This window comes from Rhinoraja longicauda, chromosome 1 (genome assembly GCF_053455715.1).
Source record: "Rhinoraja longicauda isolate Sanriku21f chromosome 1, sRhiLon1.1, whole genome shotgun sequence".
NCBI lineage: Eukaryota > Metazoa > Chordata > Chondrichthyes > Rajiformes > Arhynchobatidae > Rhinoraja > Rhinoraja longicauda.
In genome coordinates, this window is record NC_135953.1 from 123,275,079 (window position 1) to 123,287,670 (window position 12,592).

The following is a 12,592-nucleotide window of genomic DNA, read 5'->3' on the forward strand; positions in this document are numbered from 1 at the left end:
GGATCCCTGCATAATCTAGAAATTAATGTTCCTGGGGTCTGTTAGTCACAAATATATGACTAACTATATTTCAATGGCAACTAGCACATAAGGTTTGCAGTTTATCAGTCAATCTGCAATTTATCTTTTTGGTTTGTTATTCCATTCAATATATTTTATTGAAAAACCAGTGTTCCCAAAACAGTGTAACAAGCATTTGTTTGTTTCTGAATTCAAATCATGTTCACCTGTCACTCATTCAAAACAGCATGTTCTCTATTCCCAGGCAATCTAAGTTTCCTCTATTAGCTGCGTGATAATACATCTTTTTTGAAGTTAACATTTACTACATCTTTATCTTTTAATATGTTGAAAGTGTCATCATCTTCCAAGTAATTGTAAACTCACGTAATTTATAATCGTTTCACTCCTAGCAAAGTTAAAATTAGGGGCCAAAAATTCTCAACTTCAGATTGTTTTAAATAATAGGTTTGTTTAAGCTATCCTCCATTTCACAGGAACATACCTCAGTTGTAACAAATGATTGTGTGCGTGAGCCAACAGCTTGCATGTTGCCAAAATGATCCTCTCAAAGAATATCTATAGATCACAGCTAACTAGTAAGTTTAAACAATTATCCCAACTGATACTCTCTGTAACATGTTGAATGTTAAGGAAACATAGCTCAGCCTTAACCCCTATTTCAGTTCACTTATTGAAAGGTTAGTTAAACAACTACACTCAAAATAACTAATACGGTACAATTTTACTTAAAATGCAGTTTGTTTTCTATTTCTACATTAATTTATTAATTGAAATAACTAATTGTACTAACACAAAATCATTTTAATTGAAAGGGTTGCTATGAAGCATAGAGTTGCGGAGTATTTCAGAGCTGTCGAAGAAGCATAAAGCTGGTAGTCATTCACTGATGTAGTTGCAAATGGGGGAAAACAATAGAAGGAACCATACTGCTTCAGCCAATGATTAAAGAAGAAAATAATCATTTCAAATAACAACTAAACTCTCTCCAATATTTTTCAAATTTGTATCCTTTTCCTTTCAACAATCTGTATGTCAAATGCAAACTATCAAGTACTAACTTTAAAAATATAGCCTAGATTTTGAAAATAATACTGGAATGGATTCAAAACAAAAAAGAGATAATGCAATGACAAACAATTGTTGAAAGTAAATGCAACAAATGTGAAATAAGAGAAGAAAATATCGTGAATACATAGGTCCATCAATGATCAGAGATTTACTTTGTCAGTTCCAAACTTTTGCCTGGCTCCTACCTTAAGAGAGTGTGTGTTTTTAGTCTGATGGTGGGCATGTAGTGACATGGCCTAACCAATGGGACTGTCTGTGTGCATTTAGAGTCTTGATGCTGGATATGTTGAAACATAGAAACACAGAAAATAGGTGCAGGAGTAGGCCATTCGGCCCTTCACCGCCATTCAATATGATCATGGCTGATCATCCAACTCAGTATCCTGTACCTGCCTTCTCTCCATACCCCCTGATCCCTTTAGCATAAAGGGCCACATCTAACTCCCTCTTAAATATAGCCAATGAACTGGCCTCAACTACCTTCTGTGGCAGAGAATTCCACAGACTCACCACTCTCTGTGTGAAGAAATGTTTTCTCATCTCGGTCCTAAAAGACTTCCCCCTTATCCTTAAGCTGTGACCCCTGGTTCTGGACTCCCCCAACATCGGGAACAATCTTCCCGCATCTAGCCTCTCCAACCCCTTAAGAATTTTATATGTTTCTATAAGATCCCCCCTCAGTCTTCTAAATTCCAGCGAGTACAAGCCCAGTCTATCCAGTCTTTCCTCATATGAAAGTCCCGCCATCCCAGGGACCTAGGGGAAGATTGACCTAGGGGAAGATGTTGGATCCTGTAACAACTTTGTGGAGCAGAGCTTAATAGCATCTTTCCAGTGCTTTGAGATACCTGCTGTAGTCAGTCCAAATCTCAGAAGCGTATAAACGAACAGGGTTTACAATGCCAAGTCTGAGGCCGTAATCTTCAAAATCACTTTTCCTCAGTTAATCAGTGGTTGTGCTGCTGCACTGAAGGAAATGGTGAATTTCATTGTTAATTTCTGGATTTCTTGACCGATGGCTCCTGAGAAATGGTATGTTATTGTCAGAGGACAGTGCTGAGAAAGTTGAAAGGGGACCTTTGTCTTGTGGATCTCCAACCTTTGGATCTCATTATGGCCTATAATCACACCATTCTTTTTTGAATTCAGTAGTTCTCTACTTCTGGTCAATTGTGCATCATCCTTATTTTTGTACCACCATAAACTGCCCTATCTTCATCCATTCATTTTGATTAATCCTCTGAGAAGACTGAGCAATTGTGTATATGTGCACTCATATATTGATGATCTCTGTTGATTATTAATACAATTTTGATTGTTTAACTGCATGACCAACTGCTGACAAGTTCCTACCCTACAAAAATTAAACAATGTTGGAGAGTCTCAGTTATTTGTATAATCCTGAGTGCCTCTGTAAGACCTTTACAAAACTGAACATTTATTAGATTGTAGGTTTAGTTCTTTACTAGCCCAAGACCAGTGGATTCTTGAAGGATATCATTCAGGATTTGCTTTGCTTTTAAATCTTTATTCTAAATACATAATGTTGTTAGTACTCAAAGTTTTATCATAATTGTTTCTATTTTAGCAGAATTCAGCCAAATGTGTTGTATCATCTGACAAAAAAAGTCAGTTCTAACAAATCTAACTAAAATTAATTCCAATATTTGATAGTTAGATGAAACCCAAAGCAACAAACAAAACATTGCTGTGGTGTGTTGTGGAAATGATGCATACATACCTCTATCCAACTTTAAAATACAGTTATAAACATTAAATATGGTGAATTATATTTTTCAAACAAATATTTTAAATTTAAAAATGAAAAAAACTTATTGCAGAAAGCCAAAAAATAAATGGGCAGGGTGTCAATTTCTATCACATCCAATGGAAAATATGCTCTATGGTGCGTTGATTTTCAAAACATTGAGCTGTATTCTTCTGCTTAACCCTTTCGCTGCGACAGCTAAAATTTCACTAATTGGGTTCCATGCTGGGTTCAAAATGGAGCCACTGTGTTGCTCACATATGCTATGTTTGAGACAAAATATCACCAATAAAGACTAAAGCTGGAGTTTTAGAGTAATTGAAAAGGTTGTAGAACATGATCAGGACTCCCAAATAGTGAAATCAGATTTCACCCCAAAATATGCTAAATTATGTAAATGTACCAATTAACATATTGGTGTATACGATAAGTACTTTTTGATAAAAAATATGTGCAGATTCAATAAAAATCCAGGTTTTATAAAGTGAATAATTTGTGAATATAGTTCTTTGAACATATCGTGGGTGATTATATCCCAAATAATTCTTGGAAATTGAAATATCAAATGCACAAAAGCATGAATACTCATGCAATGTCAAACCACAATGTCAGTTTCAAATTCACTCACTGTACCATGGTATAATAAGTCATAACTTTCTAGCATACAGTTTGTTTGTAGCCTATTCATATTCAATTTTATCCACTGTATAGTACCATTTGAAACATTTAGGGAAAAACATTGGACGTTCACAGTCCTCACAGTGGTTCTCGTCTGGTGGCACTGAGCAGAGGCATGATCCGAGCAAACAATACATTCAGGCCTGTACCTTTTATGCTCATATTCTGCACAAAAATGTTGTTCTACTAGCCGCCTTTTCCTTTGCTGATCAACAGTGTCTGCTTTGGTCTTTGCATTGGTATGAATGTTCACTGGAATGAGAGAGTCAATAACTTTCCAGCAGAAACCAATCTGATCAAATGTGCTCATCAGGATGTGAAAGTTTATGTGATAAAACCATTCACAAGTGCAGTTTCCCTCACAAAGTGGAAATTAACAATACCATTTCTGGCATTTGTGTGGATAACAGTAGTAAGCTGATAATTGGTCAAATCTGTCGACGCTGCCTATAAATTTGTTGTAGTCCTGCACTAGGGCTGGCTGCTTCACAGTCTGTTTTTCCATTCGTTCTTTGACCAAATTTCCTTGTCGACAGTCTCATTTCCATATATAGATGAGAGACAACTGGCACGGGCTGTGTCCTGCTATGTGGTAAAAGTAAGGCCATCAGTAGAATTCCAAAACAGAGGTTGATCCTCTTGTTTCAGCTTTATGTCTGCTTTACCAACTTTTTTGGGCAAACCTTTTCGGTTTGATCTTACAGTACCACAAGCACCCAGTCTACTTTTTTTTCAAGCTAAGAAATAGCTCAAGGTTGGAGAAAAAGCTGTCCATATATACCTTATGACCATTGGAATCAATTCCATTCACGAGTTTTCACCACACCAGACCCCAAGGTCATCTTGCGATCATTGTTCTCACTTTTACCGGTGTAAACATTCCATCGTAGATTATATCCATTCACTGAATCACACAAAGCCCAGATTTTTATACCCCATTTACCAGGCTTATTGGTGATATACCAATGGGCGCCGCAACGGTCTGTCTTCGTCTTTTTCCTTCTTTGTGTTTTTAGTTTGGTGTAAAATGTATGCTTTAGTTTATCTTTAGTTTCGTATTTGTGGGGGTGGGTGGGGGAAACTTTTCTTATCTCTTTCCTCGACGGAGATGCGACTTTTTCCATGTTGTATCTCCATTTGCACTGCGGCCTAACATCGTGGAGTTGGCGGCCTCTTGTTTGGGACTTCTAGAGCTACAAAACCGCGGAGCCTGCAGACTTTAACATCTTAGAGCGGGCGATCCCTCAGCCAGGGGTCGGCCTTTGGTGCTCCAACCTGCGGGAGCTGCGGACTTTAACATCGTGAAGCTCGCGGTCCTTGGTTAGGGACCGATTTCAGGTACTCCACACCGCAGGAGTTTCGACCGTCCCGATGTGGGAGCTTAGACTGCCCCAACGTGGGGGTTTGATCGCTGTCTGCGGATGATTCGACTCCCCCGACCGCGGGAGGAAAGGAGGAAAGAAGATAAGACTTTATTGCCTTCCATCACAGTGGGGAATGTGGAAGAGGCTGCGGTGGATGTTTATGTCAAATTTTTATGTAGTTGTGTGTCTGGTTGCTTTTTTGGCGTAACTGTATGGCAAACCAAATTCCTTGTACGTTGCAAAACATACTTGGTGAATAAATTATGATTATGATATATTGCTTGAAACTCAAGCGGCCTTTGAATCCTTTCATTATATCATCTATTCATATTTCATGGTGTGGCTGAGAAATTTAAATATGTATCTTTACAAGATTTATCACCGGATGTATTTTGTACAGTGGGTCACAATTGACATGACCCTTCACCTTTTGATTGGCATCCTCATTGAAATGCAGGAAGGAACGCAGAAGTATGTATCGGTCCCTACTCATCACTTGACTGAAACCCTGGGTTTGTGTCAGCCAAAACCTATCCCAGTAATCATGGAGGTGATTTTTACTACACAGGTCCTTGGTGATTTCAAGGGCCACATACACTTTCATTTCTTCCTCAGAAGTATCATGCCACTTTCTAAATCTTGTTGAGGGTGGTAGCTCATCATCAATAACAGGATTGTCAAAGAATTGTAAGGCATATCTATTTGTTTCATCAGCCATAAGTGCAAATATGGCAGGTGGAAAAAAGGCAGTGAAGAAATCACCTGGTTGGTCATGTCCAGGTTCCATTGGAACCCTTGATCCTAGCTCAGACTGACCAACCACGAAATAAGGTTGAGGGATCGAAGGTAGGATGGTGCTTATCAGCGGGACCTAATTTGAAGGAATTCTGAGTATTAGTCAACACTGCAGGCCCACGATTCTGTGCTACACACCTTGCAGGGGTAGGGGACGCATTGCCACTGTCCACGTCGTCCCCTTGGTCTGATTTTTAGTCACTTTCAGAGGCGTTGTCATCAAAGATTTCCCTTTCAATATCATCGTTCTTACCCAGTTCATTGTCGAAATCATTTGAAAGTTCCTCACCTTCAGAGTCTCTGTCTGCAAAGATCTTGCATAGAATGGACTCACCAGTTTGTCTCCTACGATAATCCGCCATGGTGGTTTTGGAAACAAAAATTTCACATGCAAAATACTCATGAATACTCAACCATTTCTCGAGTGTTATCTCGAGAGCACCAGTCCAATCCTAAACCTGACCCTAATCCTTGGTGGTTTTATAAACAAAAATTCTCGGGATTTTTGAATGAAAAGTTCACACGCACAATTCTCGCGATTTTGGAATGAAAACTCCCATTTCTCGAGTGTTATCACGAGAGCTCCAGTCTGAAACTGAATGCCAGCGACGTCTATTAGCGACTCCTAACACTATGGTTATTGTAAAATACGTCTCAACTTGTTTGAAACAAAGTTGCCAATTGGCATACACCCGCAGAAAGAAGTGACTTCAGTCGCCATTTGGCATACATGCGCATCGATAGGGTTAATATTAATCTTTATATTGCACGCAATTGCACCAATAGTATTGTCCCCATAATCTGCTCTACCTAATGTATTTTTATGCATTTCATTTTGTCATAGTTTGCCTACACTTTTGGCATAAACATATACTAGCCATTGGTTGATGAGCTAAAATCTGGACCAAAGGTTGTTTGTGTCTAGACAGATCATGCTGAGAACAAAATTATATAAGCATTGGCAATGCTTTTACCTTCATATACAATGGGCTCCTGTAGAAAATTGCTCCACTCATTGTTTTAATACATGGTTAGATCCTGTCATATTTTCAGTACTGAATTTCACAATGCCAGTTTTTTAATGTAACTTTTCCATGTTACTGTTACTGATTCTGTGTCAGTGAACTCCTCCTAAGTTGCCTCCATTAACCAAGGCCAAATAATTTCTGTCAATGCCACTATCTCAAAGTAAATGTACAAATGTGACGCAATGTTATTTGTCATCAAATATATAGATATCGATTGTAGCTCTTAAATAAATGCATTGCAACATTATAAAAGAATGCTTAAATATAGGGTTCTCTGTTTAGTGGCCATAGTACTGTTGCCCAGGTTTCTGTTTAATGTTTTTAATTGAAAGTATCAAATAATCATTTAAGCAAGAGTCTAGCATAATATGGCATATTATTCACCATTTGATGGTTTTGTTTAAATATCACCAGTGCTGCTTGTCAGCGTTTGAAATGATCATTGTTAGATCCTCAGTGTTCAACTTCAAACATTTCTATTGTAAAACCTTTGAGGTTATTATTAGGCATGTACATTCCAGACTGGTCTTTTTAAAGTTATATACAAATCATATGTAGCATTTAAGTGAATACATATGTGCAATGATGTGCATCCTGATTGGATTGGATTCATTCTTTAACCTTTATTTCAAATATATATATATATATATATATGTAAGAAATGTAAAACCAGATGCCCCTTTTTTTAAAACTGTAACTTTTTGAATTTAGGAAGGCTCTGAAACTGAGTGGATGTCATTGAACATGTAGCTAATGGATAAGAGACTGTTAGGAAAAGAGTGGTTAATGGTTCATTCTTTTGTTAAACATGGAATGTTAAATGGGAATTGGTTCTTTTAATCTCGACAAACAGATTCAAAGGCTGCCGGCGACACCAATTACATTTGGGTGATTCACCAATGGAAAGAACAAAGATCACAGTTAACATGTTTTGTTAGATTGGCACATGTTCTCATCTGCCATCTCTGGGTGTTGAGGATGGGAGGGAGAGGGAATCATGAGCATTTAAAATTATTTACTAAAGGTCATAAGGAATAGGAGCAGAATTAGGTCATTTGGCCCATCTAGTCTACTCCGCCATTCAATCATGGCTGAATATCTGCCCCTCCTACCTCTATTCTCATGTCTTCTCCCCATAACCCCTGACACCCGTACTAATCAAGAATCTATCTATCTGTTATTTTCCAAGATGATAAATAGTGTCCAAGTAGTAGGTGAGAAAGTTATCTTCCCATTTATAAAAATATGCAACATTAACCACTCAATAATGGAGATGTTTTCAACCTGTCTTCTTTACAACATGTCACAGATACTGACCACAGTAGAATTGTTCTGACATCAGTGTAGTTTTTACAATACGATATGATAGAACTTTACTTGACAGGAGGGAAATTGGACTGCCAACAGTCATAAAACACATGATACATGAAATTAAAGTGACGAATGAAAAGGATTGGGGATGTGCAAAGATTGAGTGGGTGGGGGGGGAGGAGTTGTACCAGTTTGATAGTCACCTATCAAATGAATCTCCTGTGGCGTTCTGTGCTGCATCTTGATGGAACCAGTCTGTTGCTGAAGGTACTCCTCAGGTTGACCAGTGTGTCATGGAGGGGGTGAGCTGTATTGTCCAAGATACTCCGCAGTTTGAGGAACATCCTCCCCTCCAAGACCACCTCCCATGATTCCAACTCCGCCCTGGGACAGCGCCAGCCTTCCTGATGAGTTTGTTAATCCTATTGGCGCCCCCGGCCGCCCTGCTGCCCTAGCACACGACAGCGAAGATGGCACTGGCTACCACCGATTGATAGAACATCTGCAGCATCTTGCTGCAGACGTTGAAGGAGCGGAGCCTTCTCAAAATGTACAGCCGGCTCTGTCCCTTCTTGTACAGGGCCTCAGTGTTCCTGGACCAGTTCAGTTTACCGTCCAGGTAAATTCCAAGGTATTTGCAAGCTGCACATCCATACCATTGATGGAGACAGGGGACCTTACAATTACCTTTTGTAATTGTTAGATTATTTATTTTATATTTGTCAATGTTAAAATAAACGTGCCTTTCATAATCATTGCTGAGAATTGGACCTAAAAGGCTGTAGACCTTTTCAGTCGCCCAAAGTCAAGAAATGATGTGCTTGAAATGTTATTATCTCATCCTTAACTACTTTCTACTTCAATTCGTTGATTATTTTATAGACAATAGACAATAGGTGCAGGAGGAGGCCATTCGGTCCTTCGAGCCAGCACCGCCATTCAATGTGATCATGGCTGATCATTCTCAATCAGTACCCCCTTCCTGCCTTCTCCCCATACCCCCTGACTCCGCTATCCTTAAGAGCTCTATCCAGCTCTCTCTTGAATGCATTCAGAGAATTGGCCTCCACTGCCTTCAGAGAATTCCACAGATTCACAACTCTCTGACTGAAAAAGTTTTTCCTCATCTCAGTTCTAAATGGCCTAACCCTTATTCTTAAACTGTGGCCCCTTGTTCTGGACTCCCCCAACATTGGGAACATGTTTCCTGCCTCTAACGTGTCCAACCCCTTAATAATCTTATACCAACATTTATATTCACCCGCATTGAATGCATGATAGGGTAATGGAAGATTTTCTATTCTAATAATTCATAAATGATGTGAATGTTCCTAAGAAAATACAGTGGAATCATTAAAACCATTCATTATTTGTAAGTGACACCCTGAAGAGTATTGGTTGAATAGAATAAAATTTCACTAATGGGTCATGAACTGACACACATTTACTTAAAATGGAGTTAATGGTGATTTTTGTTTTGTTTTTAGGTAAACTCACTCAGGTGATTTTTGGACACTGGGATGTCGTAACCTGTTTAGCCAGATCTGAGTCGTACATTGGAGGTGACTGTTATGTCCTGTCAGGGTCACGAGATGCAACTCTACTTCTCTGGTACTGGAATGGGAAGAACCACAGTGTTGGAGAATATCCCAACAGTAAGTAAAAGAGCAAAACAATACACATTTTTGTTTCTGTGATATTTCTGTTTCGCTTTCACTAGGCATTTCATCTATTCAAACTTTGGGTTGCAGTAATGCAAAATCAAAGGTTTATTCCAGAATTTTGAGCCAGCAGCTGGCCATTCACGCTTACCACAAGCCTACATGGCAGGCAGAAACTCTTTTTTGTATGTATATAAATGGTATAATTTCCAAAACAAAGCTAATCTGTTCCTCATTTCTTGTTCTGGGAAGTGGGGAGTTGCAATGGGCAGGTGCAGTGGGCAGAGCAAGTCTTGTCCGCAAAACAGTTGAACAAAATTGTAACATTGCTTGGTTAACCAGCTGTCGAATTCAACAAATTATTCAGGATGTTTCTGAATGGTCTGAATTTCTGTTATTCAAAAGTTTGCAAAAAGATGTGAATATTTAACATTGGAAAATAAATCCCCAAAAAAGTGTAAAAACAGGGGAAAAAAGGTGTAAATTACCCTATGTTTTGCTTCTTTCCATTCGTATGTCTGGAGTCCCTATCCGGCACTTGGTCTAACCTGGCAGATTCTTTGTGTAAATGGTGGGGCACCTTTACTACCCTGCTGGATTCTGAGTCTATGTGGGCACGCAGTTGGGATAAAGCTGGCCAGGAAGAGCCAGCTAGTTTAGGACTTGCACATTCCCCATGTCTGTTGTCTGTAGACAGGATTGCTGAACTAGCTGCCACTTGCATACAGAAATCAATTCTCTCTTAACCTCTCTCTCAGCTGACTAGCTGCAAATGCCTTAACTCTAAAATTCTTCTTCAAACTTCTCCACTTTGCTTTCTGTATCCCCTCCTATTAAGAAGCTCCTTAAAACCTGGGTACCTCTGACCAAGCTTTTGATTGTCTGCCCAAATACCTTGTGAAGTAACTTAGAAAATGAATTACCAAGCTCAGACGGTATCCTGAAATCATGCAGCCTGATCAGTCTGGCAGTCTGTTCATTGGAGACTTATAGAAGAAAAAGATATAGGAACCACGCAGTTAAATTCTGTGGGACAACCATGCAATCCATGGTGAACAAGCATCACCCTCTCCCTAAACCACTCATTTGCCATTAAATTTATAATTATTTTTATTAAAACACCATTCCAATATTGTTCCGATAAAGACTATATCCCCTACTCCCAATTTCTCCGTCTACACCGCATCTGAACCCAAGATGAGGTGTTCCATACCAGGACATCTGAAATATCCTCATTCTTTAGGGAACGGGGATTCCCCTCTTCCATCATAGATGAGGCCCTCACTAGGGTCTCCTCGATATCTTGCAGCTCCGCTCTTGCTCCCCTCCCCCCAGTTACGACAGGAACTCACCTTTCACCCCATCAGTCATTGAATAGAGGATATGGGGGGAAGGCAGGAGAATGGGGTTAGGAGGAAGAGATACAGCACATAATCCTCCGACATCTTCGCAACCTCCAACGGGATCCCACCACCAGCCACATCTTCCGATCTCCACGCCTTTTCACTTTCCGCAGAGACCATTCCCTCCGCAACTCCCTGGTTAACTCGTCCCTTCCCACCCAAACCACCCCTTTTCACTGAGCACCTCTGCTTATTCTGCCTAAACCTACCTGATCTCCCGGTTGCTAAACACCAACTCCCCCTCCCATTCCCACACTGACCTTTCTGTCCTGGGCCTCCTCCATTGTCAGAGTGAGGCCCAATGCAAATTGAACAACGCCTCATGTTTTGTTTGGGCAGCTTACACCCCAGCAGTAAGTATATTGACCTCTAACTTCAAGTAATCCTCGCTTTCCCTTTGTCTCCATCCCTTGCCCCTTCCCAGTTCTCCGGCCAGTCTGACTGTCCTCAATTACATTTTACCTCTGTTTGCTTTGTTGTTACCTTCTCCTCGCTATCAATGATCTATTCTATATTTTCCTTGAGCTCCATCCCCTTTGTCTCGTTTACACACCTTGCACTTCCTTATCTCTGTATCTCCCTCTCCCCTGACTCAGTCTGAAGAAGGGTCTCGACCCGAAATGTCACCCATTCCTTCTATCCAGAGATGCTGCCTGTTCCGCTGATTTACTCCAGCATTTTATGTCTATATTCCGATATTGTTCTTTATTAAAAACTGAAACCTTAAAGACATTTTGAAAGAAGAACTGTTAGAGCAGAGTAATTTCATGTTACATGGACTGAGAGATTGATGAGACATTGCCACCACTGGAAATATGGTATCAATGCATGGTGATAAGTTCTCATAGGCAATTTTTATTGCAAAGTAGTATGACAAAATTTTATCCCAGGCTTTGCTGAGCATGGTGCATCACTAGTACTCATACAAAGCTGCACAATTGAACTTGCTGATTGGGAGCATTCACATCCATTTCAATGAGGCCATGAGCAGTGATGAATGTAGATGGTTGAGAATAAGCACCCAGAATCAAAAGGATTAGGGCGGCACGGTAGCGCAGCGGTAGAGTTGCTGCTTTACAGCGAATGCAGCGCCGGAGACTCAGGTTCGATCCTGACTACGGGAGCTGCACTGTAAGGAGTTTGTACGTTCTCCCCGTGACCTGCGTGGGTTTTCTCCGAGATCTTCGGTTTCCTCCCACACTCCAAAGACGTACAGGTATGTAGGTTAATTGGCTGGGTAAATGTAAAAATTGTCCCTAGTGGGTGTAGGATAGTGTTAATGTACGGGGATCGCTGGGCGGCATGGACTTGGTGGGCCGAAAAGGCCTGTTTCCGGCTGTATATATATGATATGATATGATATGATATTTCCTTAGTTTTTCCTTGTGTCGAAAGAGTCAAATTCTTCTGAATGTTCCTGATCCTTTAGAGTCTAAACAGCAGGATATAGCGATAGTTTTTCTGGCAAGAATCTGCAACAAGTTAAAATATT

At 40.0% G+C, this 12,592-nt stretch overlaps 1 protein-coding gene across 2 annotated transcripts in view; it reads left to right on the top strand.

The window, feature by feature from the left end:
- The window catches only part of lrba (LPS-responsive vesicle trafficking, beach and anchor containing), a 681,010-nt gene that overhangs the window by 630,944 nt on the left and 37,474 nt on the right, over positions 1-12,592 (top strand). For both annotated transcript variants that reach the window (XM_078405961.1, XM_078405966.1), the window contains exon 52: positions 9,524-9,691. In XM_078405961.1, coding sequence (XP_078262087.1) covers positions 9,524-9,691 — 168 coding nt within the window. The remainder of the gene's footprint in view (positions 1-9,523; positions 9,692-12,592) is intronic.